Genomic DNA, 24,027 nt, shown 5'->3' on the forward strand with positions numbered 1-24,027 from the left:
ATATAAATACGATTATAAGATAACTATTCTTATAATGGAATAGACTGACGGGGCGATGAAAATTATCAGTACACTACTAGTTTTACTCTAAACAATATAATTACCTGTGAATTCTCCTTCAGTAATAATATTATCAGTGCGCTTAATAATTTTAGCCCTTTCACTGGTAACAACTTTGAAATCATCTGTTATTGAGCGCTCAGTCGTAAAATCACCTTCGGGTTTTAAATTGTCAACTGGCCTCTTCTGCTGTGGCCTCTCTGCTGGTTGCCATTTTTCTTTTATAGGTGTAGTAAATTCACCCTCGGACCTTAAATTATCTTCGGGTTTCTTTTGTTTAGGCCGATCAGCTGGTTGCCATTCATCAGGTCTACGTTTTTCGAATTCTCCCTCTGGATGCAAGTTGTCTTCGGGCTTTGTAGGCTTTTGGCGGTCAGCCGGACGCCAAACTTCTTTTTCGGGTGTAGTAAATTTTCCTTCTGGTCTGAGATTGTCTTCCGGACGACGTGTAGGAGCGCGATCACCGGGACTCCATTTTTCAGGGCGCCTTTTTTCGAAATCTCCTTCAGGTTTTAAGTTGTCTTCTGGCCTCTTGACTGGAGCTCTATCACCTGGTTTCCATTCTTCTGGCTTTCTACCTTCAAATTCACCCTCTGGGAACAAATTGTCTGCGGGTTTTTTGGGTTTCTGACGTTCTGCTGGTCGCCAAGGTTCTTTGTCTGGCGTTGTAAAATCTCCCTCCGGTCTTAAATTATCTTCAGGTCTACGAGTAGGAGCCCTGTCTCCGGGGCGCCATTTTTCAGGCCGCCTCTTCTCGAATTCACCTTCAGGTTTTAAATTATCTTCAGGGCGTTTAATTGGAGCTCTATCTCCGGGTTGCCATTTCTCCGGTTTTCTATCCTCAAAGTCTCCTTCTGGTTTTAAATTGTCTTCAGGCTTTTTGACTGGAGCTCTGTCTCCTGGTCTCCACTGTTCGAGTCTTCTGTCTTCAAATTTACCCTCAGGGAATAAATTATCTTCTGGTTTTATAGGTTTTGGACGCTGAGCAGGACGCCATGACTCTTTTTCAGGTGTAGTGAATTCACCTTCAGGTCGAAGGTTATCTTCCGGACGACGCGTTGGAGCTCGATCTCCAGGACTCCATTTTTCAGGGTGTCTTTTTTCAAAATCACCTTCCGGCTTCAAATTGTCTTCTGGCCTCTTGACTGGAGCTCTATCACCTGGTCTCCATACCTCTGGCTTTCTACCTTCAAATTCACCCTCTGGGAATAAATTGTCCTCGGGTTTTTTGGGTTTCTGACGATCAGCTGGTCGCCAAGATTCTTTTTCTGGTGTTGTGAAGTCACCTTCAGGTCTCAAATTGTCTTCAGGACGACGTGTAGGAGCCCTGTCTCCTGGTCGCCATTCTTCTGGCCGTCTCTTTTCAAAATCACCTTCCGGTTTTAAATTATCTTCAGGCCGTTTGATTGGAGCTCTATCTCCGGGTTGCCATTTTTCAGGTCGTTTATCTTCAAAATCACCTTCTGTCTTTAAATTGTCTTGTGGTCGACGTATAGGTGCTCTATCACCAGGCTGCCATTCGTGTGGCGTTCTCTTTTCAAAATCTCCTTCTGGTCTCAGATTGTCTTCAGGTCGTTTTACTGGAGCACGATCTCCTGGATACCACTCATCTGGCTTACGTTTTTCGAAATCACCTTCAGGTCGTAAATTGTCTTCTGGCTTTGTAGGGCGTTGTCGTTCTGCAGGTCTCCATTGTTCCTTTTCAGGTGTAGAAAATTCACCCTCCGGTTTCAAGTTGTCTTCGGGGCGTCGAACTGGAGCCCGGTCGCCAGGACGCCATTCGTTTGGCTGCCTTTTCTCAAAATCACCTTCAGGTTTGAGGTTGTCTTCTGGCTTTGTTGGCTTACGCCGTTCGATGGGCTGCCATTGAGGACGTTCCGGCTCTTGAAAATCACCTTCAAGATACAAATGATCTTCGTGATGAACGGCTGTTGTTCGACTGACATGTTTCTCGTCATAATCCTGCTTGTACGCGGAAACCACGCTCGTAGTATGCTCCACATCGAACAATGGCTCCGGGACATCGTTGTGTGGGCAACGGTGGCGCCTGAAAAACATTGATTGTATTGTTAGTTTTTATAAGCACTTTTTTATTTATGTCATAAGTACATCTACAATTCTAAGAAAATTTTGAACAGAAATCAAGAGGACGTAGCCTTAGTGCATATTTCCATAGACACATTTTAAATTAAATAATTTTACATACTTTTGTCTATATGTTATCTTTGGAATAATAGATAAAAACAATGATTCAACCATAGTAAAACACCATCCCTTACATACACTAATCAGATAAAATGAAAGCAAACAGTATGCAGTAATTGTCGACTACCTTTTTCTTCGATACGGATGGAGATACAAAGGGAAACGTCGTAGTATAGGTATTGGCGGTAAAGTTAACAATTTAGCCATCACACGGCGCATTCATTGCGCTAACTACATCTCATAGAAACTCATTGAGGTAAACCAAATCGTCGATCTGTCCTCAAATTAGACATTTACGGATTAATGACGACAATATCGCACGAGTGGGACGTTTCAACGCGCCAGGAAAACTGCCGTATCTAACGCATCAGACTGTTAACGCGAGACCTAAATACCGATTGTGTGATAGTATCGACTAAAATCATAAATGCTTTAAGCCTTGATAGAGCTTAACGTTTTTGTAATGTTAGCTTTTGCCGATATTTGTAAAAGTTATTGAAAACATAAGTAGATTGTTCTATCGTACTTCAGTCAAACGGTCAAGAAAAATTAATTACAGTCAGAACAGTTAACGAAGACATCGTTTAGATAAACATATCGGTTACCAAAATCAAAGGTCGCGGCTAATTTCTATTGTATAAGGTTCGTTATCACAACTTTATCGGCTATTACGACTATCGGTTTTTACGACCAAATATAAGTAGAACCTCCGATATTGTTAACAGATTTTGACTGTAATTGCATTTTACTTGAATCTTATAGGGGACAAAATTTAGTTTTATATATAATATCTAATCAAATACCTACTCTTTGATACCCATTCCAACCTTTCTAAATTACTCATAACAAAATTTGGTAACCATAGCAACGGCTGCCGACCTCATAAAAAGTTTTCGGACTTAAAAATACTACTGCATCTATTTCATATTTAACTAATTCTATAGTAGCTTAAAATTTGCAGTAATTCTGAGCTTGTAAACAAGTAAAATATATTATTTCAATTGCAAGTAGTCGTTCATTTTAAGTACGCCACCAGTCCCGATTTAGCTCTGACTTAGTCATTTCTTGAAATCCATCTCACAGACATAATTGCTTATAATAAGTAATCAACATGCAAAGGGGAAAGCTGTATTTAGAATTTGCGTAAACTGACACCGAACACTCCTTGCAAAGGATTTAAAAAACATACCCGTCGAAATGTAACCTCTTTCGGTTTTTTGAGCCGGTCAAAAAGACACGTCCTGTTTGAGTTATACATTATTATAAAAACTGGTATCACCGTTTTTATTGCGCTTCAATTATGAAATTTGAATATAGAAATAAAAACTGTCTATGGAATTCCTTTAAACTATCCAGATTATATTTGTAATAAATATAATATGGATAGTTTCGAAGATGCTAATAATATTTTGTTTACATAACACGTTGTAAAGGGATGATGTAAAATTCTCTCTGAAGCCGTAAAACTTAGTTATCCAATTTTTATGTTACTTGTGCAGTTGTAATGTTAGAGTTTACACGGTTCATATATGTACGTAGTAATTACAAAGAACTAAAAACAAAGGTCAAATAAAAGTTTCCAATACATAGAATTATTACCTAATACTGCAAATTACCAATGTAACTGCGTATTTATGTCGATATACTAAACACTGTTTTTTTTGTATTCTCTAGGTCTCATTTGAAGACATGTACTGCGCGTGATAAGCCGGTGGTGATACTTCAGGAATTCTCATGAAACTACTATCTACAATACAGACTCAAATTTAAATGATTTTATAATCAATATAATTCATGTGTTGGCTTGTCTGCTCATATTGAAACGGAGTAAATGAAACCGTACTACCCAAATCTAAGACCGATTATATATATATATTTATAATTAAACAATGTCAACAGACCTGAAGCAGGGGTTTTCAATTAACATACATTAATTAATATTTCATTCTCTTAGGTACATGTACCTAAGAGAATGAATGTCATGACCAATTAATACAAATTAGAAATATTGTCATTGAATGCTTATTGGCTACGAACTTATGGAATACAGACAAGTAAACCATAATATTCAATCACCAAGCATAGAAATATATTATCATTCAATTAGCTCTATGGTCAGTTTATGTATAGTTATAACTAAACTTTTAATTTATTACAATACTTTTTATAAATTACAATTACTTTTAATAAATAAAACTGTTCTATTTTTAAGTATGACAAATATTTTCTGGAAAAGCAATAAATTAATCCAAAATTAGAGATGAGAGGTACTAAGATAATGTAAATGCAATGTCACGACCTGTGAGATAAATTCTACAAATAAGCATTAAGGACAAAACAAGAAACCACGAGATATGTCACACGGTGAGGGTGTGAGTAGGCGACCGTGACACAAATTCTAAATTCTCAATAAAACCTCAGTAAGAAATATTACGCATACATCCAATCAACAAAATTGTATTAACCAAATGTTTTTTTTTTCGCCCGTGGCGCAGGCCTTTCGACAATACCGCCTAGTCTGTCGTAGAACTTTTCTTTAATACATAAGATTTATTTACATAAGTCTGTATTCCAAAAATATAGATTACAGACTTTGATGAATCTTAAAACGGTTAATTCGTCATATATATTTCTATGAATGGATGTTGATTTAAATGTCAATAGGAGAAGATTAAGTGGAAAGTAGATTTGCGAGCTGTCAGAAATAGAAATAAAAAATCGTACTAAAACAATTAACGAATGAAAGAACCTTTGAGTGACCAAAACACGATACTTTATTTATAAGAAATTTATCTAAATAATAATTTTAAATAACAAATTACAAGAATATAACCTAGTGTAATAAGTAAGGACGCAAGTTCGTTATCACACGAACATAGTCAAAACAATATAGATACTAAGACTGTCAAATTGCCTTAATTTGATTATTGCAGAATATTGTAGGATTGTAGAAACTTAAGTTTACAGAATATTACTTGGAAGCCATAATTATTATATATCCTAGATGGTTATTTATCTAAAGTCCCTTTATTGTAGTAAACATAATACAAAATGAAATCTAAGATAACAATATAATTAATTTCTCTTTCATGTTAATTGGCGCAATCAATTGGACCCTCTCGATATTTCCAGATGTAACATGAACCATGCTTTCACAAGATGCGCACATGACTCACTTGGTCACAAACGAATACTATATTGGGATGGTTACTCAACTCTGCTGATGAGTAACAAACTAAGACAATTTATGAATGTTTTGATAACTGCTACTTGTCAGATGTAATTAATTAATGGCATAGACGTTGATAAGTGTGAAATAGTTTGGTTGAGTCCTCCAAGAAAAGGACATACCACTTCATCAAAGGCCGTCAACACACTTGCGACCCTTCTGGCAATATAATTTGGGTATCACTTTAAGTCATTCATAATTGTATTGAATGAAAGATACTAAAGCTACTCATAGTGTGATTTCATTTGAATTACCGTTCATTTAGTAGTCAGACAAAGGCCGCCAACGCTGTTGCGAAAACTCTGACTGCCCCTGGTATTATTAAAACGTATACATCTTAACGCACTGATTAAAACTATCAAATAGATAAAAAACACAAATAATACAATACATAATTTGTTCCGAACTATATGACCTTTGAAACTCAAGTTCAAAGTAATCAACGCCCGGAAACAATTTTAATTTTGCGTATTTCAAGTACATTGAATAAAAAATAGCCTAAAGATTTAAGCTTCAGACACCATATGGTCGGTGACCTTTGTGTAAAGCTGATAAACTCCTACACTTAATTCTACTTATCCGTCGTAGTGAATATCGAACATGGCTTTAGTTTTATTTTCTGAACGTCTGGAAAATGTGCAGCAATCGCTCTCTCCCTTTTGTCGAAGAAAAGGGATAGAGCGATTGAGACAGATTGAGAAGGAGATCAAGAAAAAATACACGCTATTTATTGATGTATTCGTTTAGAAGTTACATATTAGAACTTTAGATGGCAATTCGGCCATATAACGTTTTGTGTAGAAAACACAGATTTTTATGTATTATCATTAGCACGTATACAATGTGTAAACAGTGTGAATTTAGATTTACAATTGGAGTGATCATATACTGGTACATGATCATATATTAAGCCTTTTCCTTAGTAATAATTAATTTACAAAGTTTTACTTTTGACATGTGTACTTTGTACGCACCCCCTTTTCTTATATGTAGTAAACGAGCCTATGGGACGCCCAAAACGGGCAGTCATCGTAGCCCATGGACATCCATTTTATTGGCGCGCCTTTGTATAAAAAACTATTTATATATATTATATATATATTTTTAAATTTGTTCCTTAATATTAAGTTATATAAAGAAGATCGTGCGGGCATATACTTTATTACCCAATATGTCATATGGAACATGGTGTAGTGGATGCAGCTCCTTACAAACATTGTGTAAAATTGGCGATTAAAAAGAGTGGCGGAGAGTTTATTGCCAGTTCTTCTCTTCCGTTCTACGCCCTTGATTTGAGAACTGGCAGTAAATGCAAAATAAGATTCATTTAATATTTCTTTTTTTCGTTCATAAGTGTATGTTACCTATATTAATAAATAAATTTTGACTTTTGATTTATATAAATGCACATGTAACCAGTTAAATCTTTAGCAAGACACAATTGTTAGTTCTTTAAGTCCGGAGCCATTTTTGGTCTGCGTCTCGAACGCCTTTCCTTTTAAAGACTATTGAGGTCGACAGTTTTTTTAGACCTTATATGATAATGGGGTCTTGAGTTGCTACTCAGAATCGAGTTTCTCGAATCGATTTGTATTTATAAATGGATTATTCGGAGAAATTGAGCACAAATATTTATTGGAAATAAAATCGGCGCCGGTATTAAATTCTAATTAATAAATAATTGTACCACGTCATCAATAACTGAAATTGGCTACATAAACATATACACTTGTATATGGAAAGGACTAATAAATATATAATAAATATAAAAAATACAAGAAGTAGCACCGAATTGAGTAAGAAAGCCATCACCAATATTTGGAAAAAGCTGGAAGAAGCTTTAAAGCTTTATTCCCGTAAATGGAATTCGATCGGTACAGAAAGAAGCTAGGATATTAGGTTTATAAGAAAAAATGTAGCTATATAACAAAATTATATTTTTTTATAATAGTCACGATGATTTTTTAATAAAATAAAATGCTCCCGACAATTTTCCATTTAAAAAGTTATATTAATTATCTGTGAACTTGTAGCGTGAGACAAGACAAAGACTGTGAAAATATCTAGAGATAACTTAAGAAAGTAGGTGACATACCAGCTGATCTTAGATAATGCGCATGCGATATCGCTTCATTTGATCTAGACTAAAAAAATTCTTTGATCATCTGAAAAATTGTTTCCGCGAAAATTGCACCAAGAATTATTATTTGGGTTATTATTTCACGTTAATATTAATGCTTGATTAATATAATAATATGATTAATACTTTGTTAACGAATGATTTAGGGACACCCAGAGCTGTAAAAGACTTCTTAGCGTCGACTTAACTCCGAATACAGATTTCTGAATCTGTTACATGATCATCTGTTAATCTAATGGGCAAGTAGGTGATCAGCCTCATGTGTCTGTCACATGCCGTCAACCGTTTGGGTCTAAGGCAAGCCGGTTTCCTTACGATGTTTTCCTTCACCATTCGAGCGAATGTTATTAGACATACAGTCCATTTCACAGTCAGGGATCGAACTTAAGACCTCAGAAAGTCGTACACTGAAACTCCTAGAACACTGCTCACAGCTACATAATATATTATTGTAATAATCTGATATAATAATATAAGATTTGACTATATTGGTATGATTTATATGTTGTAATATGTAACTACTATATAAAATTCTACCTTTAATTATGTAAGCCAAATTTGCACGCATTATGTTTGCCAAAATATGCGAAGTTTAGATTGTACCATAACATTTTTGTACCAGTGTTGTACATAAATTATTATTACTACTGTAACGAGTCTGAATAACACCAAAACTAAATTACAAATCTATTATTACGTCAAATATAGAACGTAAAGTAAATGACCTTTTGTTTCCTTTGAATTATGGCGACCCAAATCATTACTAACACAATGACGCAGTAGAGGACACAGAATAGAAAAGTGTCTGACAGACGCTTAGACAAATGAACACTAAACGTAGTTTAGTACGTAAATAAAAATCATCAAACATCTGAGTAGGACTGTAAAAGTTAATTGCAGAAATAATTCGAAAGTCAAAAATTGAATGACGTAATTTTATCCTGCGTTGGTTCTTGCAAGTAAACATGTAAGAAACAAGTTTGCGAGGACGTGGGCTCGAGCGATGAGATCACCGCCGCGAATAGCGCCAGTGAGGTCGGAACCTGCGCGTCTTTCCAATTGCCATACAAAATGTAAACTCAACCAGTATTTTTATATACCTACAAAGCCACGTATTAATGGCAACTGTTGACAGGCAGAAATTGGTTCTGTGAATAATTTATTTTATTTATTTATTAACACTTCGTTGCATTACATGAAAGGAAAAAAAAAATTAAACATAATTTAATGAAAAGCAACTGGCGGTCTTATCGCTTTCGAGCGATTTCTTCCGGACAACCACTGAAAAATCCTGAATTATTTAAAAAAAATATGTTATATGGCAAGACCTATTGACGATCTATAGCTGTGTTTCCCAAAGTGGGGCCCACGTATTACAAAGTCCCTACAGGGGGCAATTAGATTGATAGAAAAATAATCGAAAATTTCGTTAAATTATATGGAATTTGAATTTCAATATATGTTTTGAAAAATTACCAACTGTGTCCTATTAACCTATCATTTAGTAAAAAAACTGAGTAAGAATATAAAAATGTGTATTCGTATATGTTACACAGGTGTACTTATATGTTATATAAGTATTCTATAAATCTATTGCTTTTTGAAAAAACATAGTCTGTGAAATACTTATGTGATAATGATGTTATTTAATATGTAACTAATATTACGACTTTTAAGACGAACATTGTCAATGGCAGAATATGGCGACTAAATTATATTTGTAGCATATACTTAAGAGCGTACCATTTACTAAGGCCTATTTAAAAGACTGTGTGAATGTGTCCATGGGCGGTATGCTTAACGTCAGCCCGTTTGTTTACACTACCTTTTACGTTAAATGGTATATGTAATTGTATAGATATAAGGTTCATGGGATCTACACCAGTTACCCACAGAGCTAAAAACCTTAAATTAATATATCAATCTGCACACTCTGTTTTTATATTTGAACACATAAAATTCATGTTTATTGTCCAGATTGGTAAGGTCAAGACGTATTCAATTGAGGAATTGTGGGCGAGAGCGTCCACTTTACTTATTATGCTATTACTCCAACAACTTTGATCATATAGAACTCGTTAAATACAACGAACTCTATTACTCCCCGGTACATTACGGCATCCGCCTAATTAACACCATTATTTCGTTCTATATAATAATGATTGTTGTTATATGAACTGTGGCGTTCCTTTGTATACAGACGAATGATAAAAAAACTTCAACAAAGTTGTTTAGTCGTTCGGACTACTGTAGCTGAGGATCTTTATCGGATCCTATACGTCATATTACATTCAAAAACCTTAAGTATACACTAATAGGAGGTAAGAGATGGGTATATCTTCTCCTATTTACCACGTCTTAGATTTTAGACCTCTAAGATTCATCCTAAAGCGCTCCCTCCCTCGTTCTGCTCTCTTTTTCTGTAGGCAATGTGCTAGCATTCTACGTCGTCACAGCCGACCATTTTGTGAACAACACAAGACATTTAGCTGATCACCTACTTGCCTATGAGATTGACGAATGATCATGTAACAGAAACAGAAAACAAAAACCTAAACAGTTTGTATGGCCACTGATTTATTTAGTATGTATAATGTATGTAAACCAATATGAAAGTATCGCTTATCGAAATATATTTGCTATTTAAAACCCGCGTACCGTATGTATAATTCACACTTATTTCCATACAATAACATGTATGTCGGAACGTTCTGGGAACGGATCGTGATGATAATCACGAAATCCAATGACGTCAGATGTGAAAACTTCTTTACATATATTAAAGTATAATTTATATGTCAATGACAGATGTGTTTATTTTCATTATAACGTCTGGGTCTCAATTCATAAGTTACTTATATGCAGGGCGGATCCAACTATGGCGCCATAGTCGTTGTCAAGTCAAGAACTTATACATTTGCCATCATACAAAGTTATTATAATACATATTAAATTCATTAAAAACTAGCAGATTCGGCCAAGCGTTGCTGTGGTTTAGGTTTTTATTATATTACATAGTAGTAAACTATTCGGTAGGAGAACTTATGTGAAACGTTGGTACTTTTAACACAGCGCCATCTGTTAGAATTGTATCAAATAATTTGCAATAAAATAAAATTGCGACTATAATTAAAGATCTAAGCTATCCTATCTCTTAATTTGGACCAGACTGCTCACGGTGTGCCAATTTGATTTTAAATCGGTTAAGTAGTTTAGGCGTCCATCGCGGACAAACATCGTGACAGGAGATTTATATATATTAAGACTGAAGCTTAGGGGGGGGAGGCATGACCGCCATGACCCCCCCCTGGATCCACCGTTGCTTATATGTTTATTATATTTTATAGAAGAATGTTTTACTTATATAATTAATCTTCCGATCCGATCTTGAATTGGAGTATCATGATTCATGTGCACTTTTTACTTTTTGTTGTTTTTTTTATGTATTCTATATCAGTTTAGTTTATTTTTATTTCTTTTTGTTTCTGTTAAGTATGTTTTTTCCTTCTTATTGTATTAATAATATGTATTTTTGCACTTCTTGCCTACCTTATGTAATTTACTCACAGTGGTTGTCTGGAAGAAATCGCTCTAAAGCGATATGGCCGCCAGTTGCTTTTCACTCAAATTATGTTTAATTTTTTTTTTCCTTTTATGTAACGAAGTGTTAATAAATAAATAAAAATAAGGAAGTCATTAAAAGATCAACCGAACAATACAAAGAAGACGTCAGCAAGACGTTAAACCTCAAACTTCGGGCCTCTTGGAAACGGCGAAGTGCGTGTCTCTCTGAGAAGTACTTGCCGAAGTTTGATAGTTTGCATGTTACGGAGGGGAAACAACTGGATTTGGTTTCTCTAAATGCCTTAAAATCGTCTAATCAAAGTAATAAAAATACTTATCGAGAACATTAAGCTCGTTTTGCGTACCGGACGTTATAGTATTGATGATAAATTGAATATAAATGACAGATAATAGACAGAAAGCATTAGGCCCTGTGTCACTATGTCCGGATAAGTTCCAAATTAGCTATTTATTACTTATTGGTAGGTTAACAGTATTTTTGCGTTTCACGACTGTAAGATTTGTCATGAAACGTGAAGTATGTGTTGCATACCTATTTGGTACTTTATCCATACATTGTGAAACAGGCCTTTACGTATTATATAGGTCTGATTGCACAATTTTAATTGAAGTCCTTGTCTCTCTGTCAAATTGTGTTGACGATGAAAATGAACAAAGGAGTGAACAGAGGGTACTTAGACTAGATTTATCAATAATTATTTTATAACCTTCAAAATTGAATTAAATTTTTGACCTCTGGCTATTGAGAAAAGAACTCCCTTAATAATTACCTTTATTCAATAAATGTATACGAATTCCTCAACGACTACGGTGTTTAAGCAGTAACAGAGTATATATTATTTATCTCGCAATATTAATAATGTTTCCGACAAATTAATGAAACAACATTTTCTGATTTCAAAACAGAAAAGTATCTTAAACCTACTCGGATGATGAAGACAAAGACAGCTTTAGATTTCGGACGAAACCTGATTGGTACAGCCTGCAGCGTTTGCAGGTTAACTAAGTTAGCATATAAAACAGGCTATCAAACTTGTCCAATCATTTCGCACTAAAACGTGTTCAGAATGCCTCACAGGTAGTCTGATCGGCGATTGAAGTCACGTCTATACACCATGTAATTTAATTATTTATTACAATTACACGCGTAGCTATTTACAACAATCAAAACGGTTTATGACAGAACTATCTTATATATAAAATTATCGTGTCGCGGTCTTTGTGGTTAAACTCCTCCGAAACGGCTTGACCGATTCTCATGAAATTTTGTGTGCATATTGGGTATGTCTGAGAAACGGACAACATCTATTTTTCATCCTCCTAAATGTTAAGGGTAATCCACCTCTAAATATTTTTTTTAACTTAAATTTTCCTACCTACAATCAACCCCTATTTTTTATTATAAATGATATACGTGGCAAAACGACGTTTGCCAGGTCAGCTAGTTTTATTATTATTCTTCACCTACATAGTATAATAATAATCAGGTATTATTTAAAAAAATGAAAATTTAAACAAATCTAAAAAGTCCTTGTAGGATCTGTTTATCTCTTTGGTAGCAAAACCAGTACAAAAGGAAAGTTAAGTAGATATATAAGTTATAGTTTTGTAACCGTAGTCAATATTTTAAGCTTAAAATATACCCACGTAAAGCATTATAAGTTTATTTTATGTAGGCCATTTGCCTGGCATTACATGTATACCTGTAGCCACCTACACTTAACTAATATACACTTAGAAAATACTTCCTACACAATAATGTCACTGGGTTATTAATAAGTGTTCGCTTTTTTGTTTCTTATGACATTACTTCTTGTCCGTTCTACGAATGTTGGAATTGGTAAATATAAGTCTTGATTAAAAAAAAACACTAATAAGACAAATTTCACAATGCACAAAAATTTCGTTTAAATAATCTAATGAATTACAAAAATTTATGAATTTAGAGTTTAAGTTTCTGACGCAACATGTTAGAAAAATGGCGCAAATAAATGAATAAATAACATGAAAACCTATTCCATAAACACACTCTGTCATCCACTTCCGATGACATGTAGAACATAGATCAGAAAAAGTCTAAGCCTATATGTATATTATGAAAGTGTAGACTTTTCTAGTACCATGTATTGATTGTGTCCATTGATACGTTATTGAGGACATCGTCTACTTATATTTCCTCCAATTTATTTTTCCTCGTCTGAACGCCTATGAATGACTACCAAGTCAAAAAAAAATTCTTTAAATATAAAAGACGTTATAATATATAACGTCGCAGCTAGGAACAGTATTTATTAGAAAATTCAATTGTCGTTTAAGTATTTCAATTTATTTCATATACGATATATAAATAAACAGTTCCTCTATACCTTTGAGGCCTAGGCCTCAGTTGTCAGTATCTATTTCAGGATCATTTGTAAATGTATAGGTGATCAGCCTTTTGTGCCTGACACACGCACTTTTTCTGTCTAAGGGAAGCTGTTTTCCTTCACCGATCGAGTTACATAGTAAGTTTGCACAATCATGAGATTGTGCAGAAGAGTCGCACGCTGAAGACACAAGCTTTTATACTTATATAGAAAATTCAATTTAATTATATTTACCAACAAATTGTTGATTACTAGACCCTATTAGATGGTTCTTGTGACGTTTTTGTTCGGTTCGCAAACCTCATAGAGGTATGTGGCAATGTTACACTGTGTGCACATGTTAATCTTTTGTTACGATCAGCTTTGTGTCGAGTCGGCAGTTGAATTAGGTATAGCTAGCGGGTGTTATAATTTAATGTTAATAATATGTCATGGGAAGGCCCTGTAAGTCTTCGAACGATAAATTCAAGACCCAATTTGATGTCAGTAGCACGTGTCTTCCATTAATCTAATCTAATTGACATTGGACAAGAAAGGCTTTATTTCATTGTGTTCATTGTTTTGTTAAGGGTAATGATTCTTATGTTCTGGGGTAGATTTCACCTTAAAATTTATTATTTAAATACTTGCAAGATTTTGACAAATTATAAAACGCAAATATATGTACATATTTGAAATAGATAGCATATATATTTGTGTATTTTAAGAAATAAATTGACTTTAATTTTAAATACAGAAAAAATTATAAAAATAAAAAATAGGATCGAGTTTGCTACGAAGAATTTAAAAATATGTTTATTCATGTCACTGAATCAGGCCGATTTTAACTCACACGCTTCGGTTACACACACACACACACACTACACCATACACGCATTATCTATGTACCTATGATTATTTAGTCTATAAACCATTTAATTGGCGTTTTAATTGAAAAAAATCGATTATGTTTTTTTTTTGTTTTTTTTTAAATGAACTAGCAATAACAAAAAACCTATATTCTTTATCAAATTCAACGTACACTCATTTTCGAACCTGTTTTAGCGATATCAAACTTAAATTACTCTAACTTGTCTAAAGGCACTTTAGCCTTAAAATTCGCTGTTTTATATATTTACATTTAACATAACGTTTATAACTCATAAACGAATCTTAAATTATTCTTACGAAAGTAATTTCAAGGTTATCCTCTGTTTTGTTTTTATCTGCTTAAAAAGAAAACAAAGATAATATATGCATATCGTAATGCAACACAGCTATGACAGTCTGTGGTCAGAGTTTATCTGTGGCGGATAAATAAAGGTAGCCTATCGAGCATGACGTATACATAGATAATAGAGTTTATGTCTAAAAATAAAATTTAAATCTAAAAATTAAGTATCAACGTATTTTATACTACACTTAGAATTTGGCGGCATTTTGCACCTATTGTAAAACTTTTTTTCCCATGCCTATTGGAAAGCATTTGTACTACTTTTTTCTCTAGAATATTCTACAAACTATTAAAAATATACGTAAGCCAAGGTAGTATACTTAGTAACTCTAGCATGGCGGAATGTTCACTGTATTCAATGAGTAGATAAATATTTTTCGATTTGTCTTGTTGTTTTATTAGCACCAAATCCTTTGTAAACGTAGGCTTTTTTTATATATTCTAACCATAATTTAGTTATAAGAAAAATGAACAGCAGATATTTAGTTTATGAATTTAAATAATCAAACCAAACAAATAAAAAAAATCTTAAAGTTAATTAATGTTAAGAAAACTTAGTAATATTAATTAACGGATATTGTTGAAGTTACATAGACAGCGCATCATAGCACATTACACAATAATTACTGCATATTTATTTATAGATTGTAGTTAATAAAACAATACAAATAATTACGATTCATGGAAATGTTTTCATATAAAACATATTGTACATATAAGTCAATGCTGAAGCAATGAGATAGGTAACAAAAATAGGGGATTCATCAACGGGAAACCGTATCCTTCAACTGATCATTATTTTCGGTATCCTATCCTATCTATACCTTTATTTGAGAAACAGGTTAGAAGATCTAAAAAAGCAGATACAGTGAATAAAAAACCACACGAATTATAAGCCCTCAGGTAATTTAAGTCGGTAGCTGATGTTATTAAGTAAGAAGATAAAAAAATCAGGCCTGGCCAGATTTATGAAAATTCGGGGTAACTAATCTTTATTATATGGATCAAAATCTGAGACTCTTCAACATTAAATGCTGATTAGTTACACATTGGGTTCAGAAACACTTGTTCAATCGATGACACTGTTTACTTTAAAAATCGTCAAACAGACAGACAGTACGCCTTCAGCGCCTAAAAGCCGATTGGAAAATAATTTATTACTCCGTTCAGTAAAGTAAGTGTAAGTAAGTGAAATAACTAACATAGACTTTGAGAACTAAACTAACACCCATTTGATTTGTAATTTTCAATAGTATGAAATATCATAGAATATAAGTACCTTTAATATTATTATTATAACTTAAATAATTAAAAAATATATTTTTTTAATTACAACGCAGGTATCTAAAATATATATGTGTTGATAATCGCATTAAATATACCTGAACGAACTAAAAATTCTTGTTATAAACAAATATAAATGCTTATCGGAGTGGAAAGACTTGTTTCCAGCCAGTTTGCGATTTCTTACAACTGCTAAATGAGGCTCTTATCATCTTCGCTGTTTATGGTTCGAAAATTTTGTTGTATGGCAACTTTCATGCTAATAATTTATGCAAAGATTTCAGTTTTATTATAGCTAAATTATTCAATGTATACGATAATTTAGGAATTCATTAAAACCCTAACTAATACTATGACACCATTTTTTAAAATAAAACGTTTTTTGGATCATGTTTAGTTGTAAAGGAACCCAGTAACTCTATTCTATTGTCTATTGTCTTTGACCTAAAACCGAAATATGTTGTACATATAACTAGTAAAAAAAAGAATAACAGAAGTTGGTCCTTCGTGCACAATATCCCATTTCCTTGCTAGAATACAGATACGATATGCGGGTGAATTGATTTAAATCTTTTTTTAAATTAAGTAACCGTTTACGTTAAAGGTACGACTCTGAGTACTGCTTTTAGAATCTTAAGGTAATCACTCTATTAATCAATCGATTACTTATACTTTGGATGACCTTGTGACGTCACGTCAATGTCGAATTGAGTCATTTAAAATTCGTGATACTCTCAATAGAACAGTCATCATACCAGACCGTAATCGTTATTTTTGCGGTAAATTTAAATTATTACTTGAAAAATCATTAAGCGAAGGTTATTTTATCATGCTTCAGTCGTCACACATACACGACAACACAATCTAAACTAATGTCTCCACGCTACCATTAACTGACTTTTTTTTATACTAAATAACCGGTAAAAAAGTTTTCCTGACATATTTCTAGTTGATGGATTAGAGGTATTTAAAAGCCAAAAGTTACCGGTAAAAAAACTATAACAATAAACACCGGTGGCGGTACGTACACAAGGAAATTTAAATATCACTCCACAAATCCCGTGACATAAAATATGTATAAATATACAGATAATCTTAATTTATTTCATAAGCACAGATAAAAATTCTACATAGCTCAGTGACATTTGTTAACCTATTGTACGTATTCATCTGTTCCATGCCGGAAATAGATGCATTTGCTCGATCATTGGAATGATGTCATTTTAAATGTACTGATTCGAACGGGTGACTAAAAGACACGATAGAAATGGCCTTAACGTAGGCGCCATGGCCTCATATGTACAAAACAAATAGACGCATTTTCTTGGCCATAAAGGACCGCCATTATCTACCAGTGGGCGAATGCTGTCAGCACGGAAGGAATTATGAAATCACAGACAATCTAAACTAATATCATAGATGTAGAGTTGTCTTATTTGCGCGCTAATCTCATTAAATACTTGGTCAAATTGAAAACTTCTTTTTGCGTTAAATAGTAGGCACCTATGAAAAAGCTTAGTCAAAATAATTAAAAGCCAGCGGGAAACTGGCTGGTTAGTTGTATAATAAATGAGGAAATTTCATAGTCGTTACTCTATACACTATGGTGCTATTTAGAACTGAACCTTTTTTTGGTATTCGGTATCAAGTACAATACTGGTCATAAACCAGTGTATCTAATGTAATAAACGGCAAGGCTAGAGTGCGAAAGTAGGTGATCGATTCTGTTATATATTTAATAATTTAAATAATAATCGTTATTAAAATACTTCCGTTTTTTAAAACGCATAAAAGCAGTCTATTAGGCACATGGCCAAATTCGTACATTCTTTCGATTTGCGTATTTGCTAACTTTAAGATAGCATATTTCGACTTCGGATATGGCATTCTGGTCAACGCCTAGAAGATAACACAAAACACTTACTTGTTTTAAGATAGGGACGCCTAGACGAGATTATGTGAACGACTTTAAAAGGTAATGACACAAGAATGTTGAGGTCATTCGAAATGTATTTTTATGTATATGATAAAGTTCCTCAAGGAATGTCATTTGTCATAAAATGTTTCACACATAATCGGATTTATTTTACATATCATTGTAATTGAGTAAAATTACGAGCTACGGAAGGGATTTAAAAGTTAAGTTTTTAAAAGTAAAAAAATATTGTAATGCGTTTGCTGGATGCAAGGAATGTTATAAAAATTTCATTTTATGATTGATTAAGTTTTATCTTATTTATGTGTTGCGTATGATTTACTTATATCGTTGCACTGATAAAGCAAGATAAAACACAAAATAATTCTCTCACTGGTGAAGGTCGCGTCTTGTCGAAAACATTGATGAAATATTTAAAAAAATCCTATTTTAAAGTAATATTAAACTCAAATTAATACTCCTAGGAAGTCAAAAGATGTTTAAATAACTTACCCACAAGTACAGATCTCACAGATGCATTGCTCCTTACAGACTTTTTCTGGTTTCCTGGGACCACCGGGACGTGGTCTGGTCTCGTCGGTGTATCTTTCGCGGATAACCGTTGTATCATCTCGCACTGTTTTTCTATCATCTATGATGGTCTCATCATAGACAGAGCTGACGATATCTTCGCGTGTGGTATTAGTTGTTGCGTGATCGACCACGTCGTATTCGTAAACATCTTTCGTTGTGCGGACATCCTTCTAAAAATAAATAGTTATTAGTAATATAGTACTTCTTATGTTAAAATGTTATATTAAGTTGCATAACTTACCAAGTTTCTGATGTCTAACGAGCTATTGTCGACAAACACATCTGTTTTGACTTTATCATCTTCTTTCGCATCTTCATATGTTGTTTCTTTCCTTGTGATACCATTTTCAGTTATGTATCTTGTTACTTCGATTTGACTCCTCGTCTTATCAACTTCAAATGATTTTTTCACCTTCTCTCCAGTTGTTGTACTTAAAACTGTCGTTTCTTCGGTATCAATTCCTTCATACAAATCCTTAACGTCCTCATTTATCTTTGTGCCAAAAGTAACTTTGTCAATTCTTTTAAATGGATACTTTTTTACAGTTTCTAATATTTCTTTCAAAACCCTGTCATCTATATTTCTCCTTATCACAATATTCTTGTTGCTTACGGTAACATCCTTGTTTGTTTGTGATGTTTCAATGATTTTGCGCAAATCACTGATAGAGGTGAAATCTTTAATATCCCTAGATGATATTATTATATTTTCTTCAGTATCTTGACGTTTCAAGTGGTGCCGTGGTTGGTCCGATCTACCAAAAGGTGTTACTTGCTTAGGTCGTTTAGGTCTGTCATCTTCAGTTTCATAAGTAAATTTACCATTCCATGTGCCCGTGCTTCTTTCATACGATGTCAGGGTATCTTTTGTTTCACTGGTAGTCTTTGAAGAACTTTCTTTTGATATATTTTGCTTTTCATTAGTTATTAGCTCTGTGGTTTTTCTAATATTGTCAGAATCAGTAACATAAGTTGAGACGTTGTCAGACCTGATATCTTGACTATCTGTTTGCCTTCTATTATTTTCATCCACCAAGTATCTTTCTTCTACATAATCAGATGGGTGTTCAATTATAGCTTGTTTTTTAGTTAAATCACTGGCATATACATTTCGCGTTGAAGCAATTTCCACACCATTCTTATACATTGCAGATTCTTCTGATATTTGAGATGCACTCTTAGGAATACCATCTTTGCCAGTGTCATAATACGACTCTTTATCCAGCACCTGTCTCGAATATACATGTTCTGGTTTAATACCGGTACCACTGATATTATGACTTTTCTCATGTGTTGAATGTTCTTTACTATCCCCCCATTCTCTGTGTGCGCTGTCAATTACTCTTTGTTTTCCATCGACAACTTCAAATACATAAGACGATGACGATGCTTGCTGGGCACTACTGGTGTTACTTTTCAGTATCTTAGTTGAATAGTTTATATTTTCAGTGTTTGGAACCTGTAAGATATCTCCAACTTTCCTAAGTTGATCTTGTATGGTAGAATCGTAACCATAAAAGTTAGAAGAATCTGTTTGATGTACGTTACGCTTTGTTGAAATTTGATTATTCCTGTTTTGGTGATAAGTTGATACATTTTCTTGTATATCTTTCTGCTGCATATTAGAAGAGGAGGTGTTTGATTGTATGTTTTTATTTTGTATTGTGTTATACTCAGTATTTTCAGAATTTGATTGAACATTCTGTAAATTATGAGATGAATTACCTACGTGTGAATTGTAATGATCATCAGAAGTAATCTGATTCTGCGTTGACGTAAACTGTTGTTGTATGGAGTTATCACTTTGTGAAATTACACTTTCGTGGCTAGTCAGTTGTTTTCCATCTTTAACATACTTCGAATCTTCTCTAACAGTCATTTCGTTAATAGGTCTTGCTCCATCCTTGCCAGAATCATACTTTGATTGCATGTCATAATTTTGGGCACTATAGGCAGATTGCGGCTTTATATCCGTTCCACTGACACTAACATATTCTTCATTTGTTGCATGTTCTTTTGCATCTCCCCACTCTCTTTGAGATTTATCAACTATACGTTCTTTTCCATCAACAATTTCAACTACGTAAGATGATGAGGATGATTTTGTAACATTACTGCTCTTTGATTGACTGGAATGTGATGTACTGCTATATTCATTTGTTTTTTTATTCTTATCTAGGGTTCCTTCACCCCCATAGAAATTGTTTGGATTCGTTTTTAGGGTATTTACTTTGTCACCTGGAATATTCATGTGCCGTTCATTACCGCGAATGTTCACATTGCCTTTTGAAGAGTCGCTACTCACGTTTGAACTGTGTCCGGTTTTAGATACATTTTGCCGTTCGGACGTAATGAATGAATCAGTAGCATTAGCACCTTGAGATCTTGACAAAAATGAACCCCTCGAGTTAGTCTGATTGCCTGAATTATCAATAAAGGCCGTGTTTAGAGTTTGGTTCGCAGATGAAGAATCAGCAGTTCTGTCAAATGTCTGGCTATGACTAGAACCGGAATGTTCAACAGTTGACGATGTCTGAATATTTTCACTCCTAGATGTTTGCTGCTGCTGTGATGTTGAGGAAGATTCATGCACAACAGAGTTAGAAACAAATTCTCCAGTAGTAGATTGAGCCATGTCACTTACTTGAATTTCATTCGATGTTCTAGTTTGTGACAAATCAGAAACCGATGGGGCCTCCGTAATAATGTAGTGCGGGTGGCTGTTGTAATGTTCAGAGACAGTAGAACCGCTAATAGAAGCATGATCGCTGATGTCAGTTATCATTAATGGGTCATCTTGTTCGACCTTAACATCGATGTAGCGAATCTTTTTGCCAGAAGAACTGACCTTCTGTAAAGTATTACTACTTTTCTGAACTGAAGTAGAAGTGCTGGTCTTCTGCACACTGCTCGATGCACTTTTAGATGACGTCACCTCCGAAGTACTGGACTTAGTCTTTTTATTTTTTATAGTCATTTTGTCACTTTTTCAAATGCAAATAAAATTGAGATTCGTGGTTAAATAATTCTTAAAAGTAGAGATTAAATATTCTTATACGCGTAATCTTATCACATATTTAAAACTTGTGCCATGTAAATAATGTTTTCGCGAGAGTCGTTCGTGTTCGAGAATCGCTTATGCGCGCGCGCTGTTTGCGACTGTCTCGCGGAGTCTGAGCGCTAGCCGCCTGCCCCCCACACCTTACGTATCACGACGCCCACTAGACCTTCACGAGTCACGACACGTAAGCGTTTACATCTCATTGCTGAACTCACACCAAAAAAGGCATAGAATTACTTAAACCCTTTCCAGTGAATGAATACGCGACTATTAATTCCTCGCTAAAGTATACTTAAAATAGCCTTTAAGCGGATTCTTGTTAAATAGCAATTGAAGTAATAATTAATTCTGTCATTGAGTTTTAATTTAAATTACGTCAGTTAAGGAAAAATCTATGTTTTATTTAGGTATTATGATGCGCCATTTGAAAACAATGTGTCATATGATTGGTTTTATTTGTTATTAAAAACGAAATTCACGTTAAAATGACGGTTTCAACATTTATAATTTTTAGGTTAAAGTTAAACTTAATAATTTATGCCTGGGATAAATGCATAATATTCACATGAAGGTCTTTAAATTCGATGAAAGTTACGCAACGTTTTGAAAATGTTTTAACGCTGTGTCCATTTACAGAACAACCTAGATAAATGCATCAGACTTGCGGTTACATTAACAACCTTTATTTACATATTAAATTGGCAATAAGTAGGTATATACAATAATGATAACTATAATATATCAATGTAATTGCCTCTTTATTTTTTTGTAGGAATCCTCGAAAATGCATGTCGTTTTCAAGCATAGACAATGTGTGGGTAATATGTGTAAAAAATGTAAACAATTACTGTTGACGTAATCACCAAATAGTCTAGTAGGAATTCTTAAATAAATGAATTACTCTGCAGTATATCGGATAATTTTAAATAGATTTATCCGTCTATATACCTGTTAAATTGTAACGCCTAATCGGATGAATCTAATGTCAGATATTGATAGTGTATCGTAATTATATTGCTTTTCAAAAATTAAGCATTGTTTAAGACGTTGAAACCACTCATCGTGAGTTCGGTGGCGGTTGTAATAATTATATGAAACACGTCATTTGAATCTGGGAATTAACTGGCTTCATTTATATATTTATTAAGGCTTTACTGTTTGAAAACTTGAGCTTATAACTAAGATAAAATTAGGGAAGTGGGGTTGTGATGCTGGATTAACAAAAAACTATCTTGACCTATTAAAAGGTTCTAAGAAGTTATAGTTATGGAGAACGTTAAATTACAATTTATGAGTGTGGTAAGTAAAGGCTCATTTAGGCTTCTATTGTGCGATGATTGCTTACATTTGTTTAATCTTCTAATCATTAACTAAAATATATATTTACCTTACTTAACTAATGTTACATAACTCGTGTTTAACCGTTTTTTAAACTAAATTTGTTTGTGAAAAGCGTGCTGTTTAAACAAAGGTTTTATAACTCTAGAAGTCGCGACTATGTTTTGGTTAGATTACTAACTTTCAAACACTACAAAATAAATTAATAAAATCATTATTTAGATACAATTTTTTAAACCGACTAATAAAATCTACCAAGAAACCAAAATTATGACAATTAAACAACTGTATGTATATAGCACCTGTATCTTGATAAAAAAAATTTTAAATAACTCAATCCATAGTTGCTTGTCGTTTAAAAAAATCAAACACACAACGACACGCAATACTCGTCGAGCGAGTTTGCTTATCTTACCGAAGCCGCGTACAAATTATTTGAAGAAATCTATTAGGTATGAAGGTGTGCAATTATTTAACCAATTACCATCTCAAATTCGTAATATTGGAGTGTTTGACAAATTCAAAAAGGCATTAAAGATGCATGTTAGAATGAACATAGCTGACTAAAATTGTTACGGCTAATGGCGACGTGTATCTCGCTCGTATATAATATATACATATTAATATTAAGTTTCTCATGTAAATAAAATATTTCTGTTTTGTAATGAGAAATAAAGTTCTTTAAACATTAGATTAAATGTATGTTTAACTTTTATTATATTATGGTTAACAGTAACTACAGATGGCTGATGGCAGATGGTCAAAATGGTGACAAAATAGACTGGCTAAAAGAGGAATGGGCCGTCGATTTCGAGAGGATAAAGTAAAAATTAAATAGGGTGGAAAAAGTTGTAGGCACCTTCATTGGGAAAAATATATGTATAATAAAATGAAACACATATTTATTTTTGCAACTGAGATCATAACTAAGGACACAGCCTTAGCCTTATTGTATGCAACAGCCGTATTCAAAATCGTTACTCATGAGTGAATGATTACGTAAATCTGTTAAAATTAAAAGGTTTAAGCGGAAGTAT

The 24,027-nt window shown here is 33.6% G+C and overlaps 1 protein-coding gene across 9 annotated transcripts in view; it reads right to left on the bottom strand.

Annotated features, from left to right (window-relative positions):
• Positions 1-21,773, bottom strand: part of LOC110991520 — a 29,372-nt gene extending 7,599 nt beyond the window's left edge. For 7 of the 9 annotated variants that reach the window (XM_045634570.1, XM_045634574.1, XM_045634569.1 and 4 more), the window contains exons 1-3: positions 18,833-21,772; positions 18,511-18,761; positions 105-2,107 (exon numbers count right to left, since the gene is read on the bottom strand). In XM_045634570.1, coding sequence (XP_045490526.1) covers positions 105-2,107; positions 18,511-18,761; positions 18,833-21,568 — 4,990 coding nt within the window. In that variant the 5' untranslated portion in view covers positions 21,569-21,772. Of the gene's footprint in view, positions 1-104; positions 2,108-18,510; positions 18,762-18,832 lie in introns of all 9 variants that reach the window. The other 2 variants (XM_045634568.1, XM_045634575.1) reach the window with 2 other exon arrangements.
• Positions 21,774-24,027: the final 2,254 nt, after the last annotated feature.

Source organism: Pieris rapae, chromosome 3, assembly GCF_905147795.1.
Source record: "Pieris rapae chromosome 3, ilPieRapa1.1, whole genome shotgun sequence".
NCBI lineage: Eukaryota > Metazoa > Arthropoda > Insecta > Lepidoptera > Pieridae > Pieris > Pieris rapae.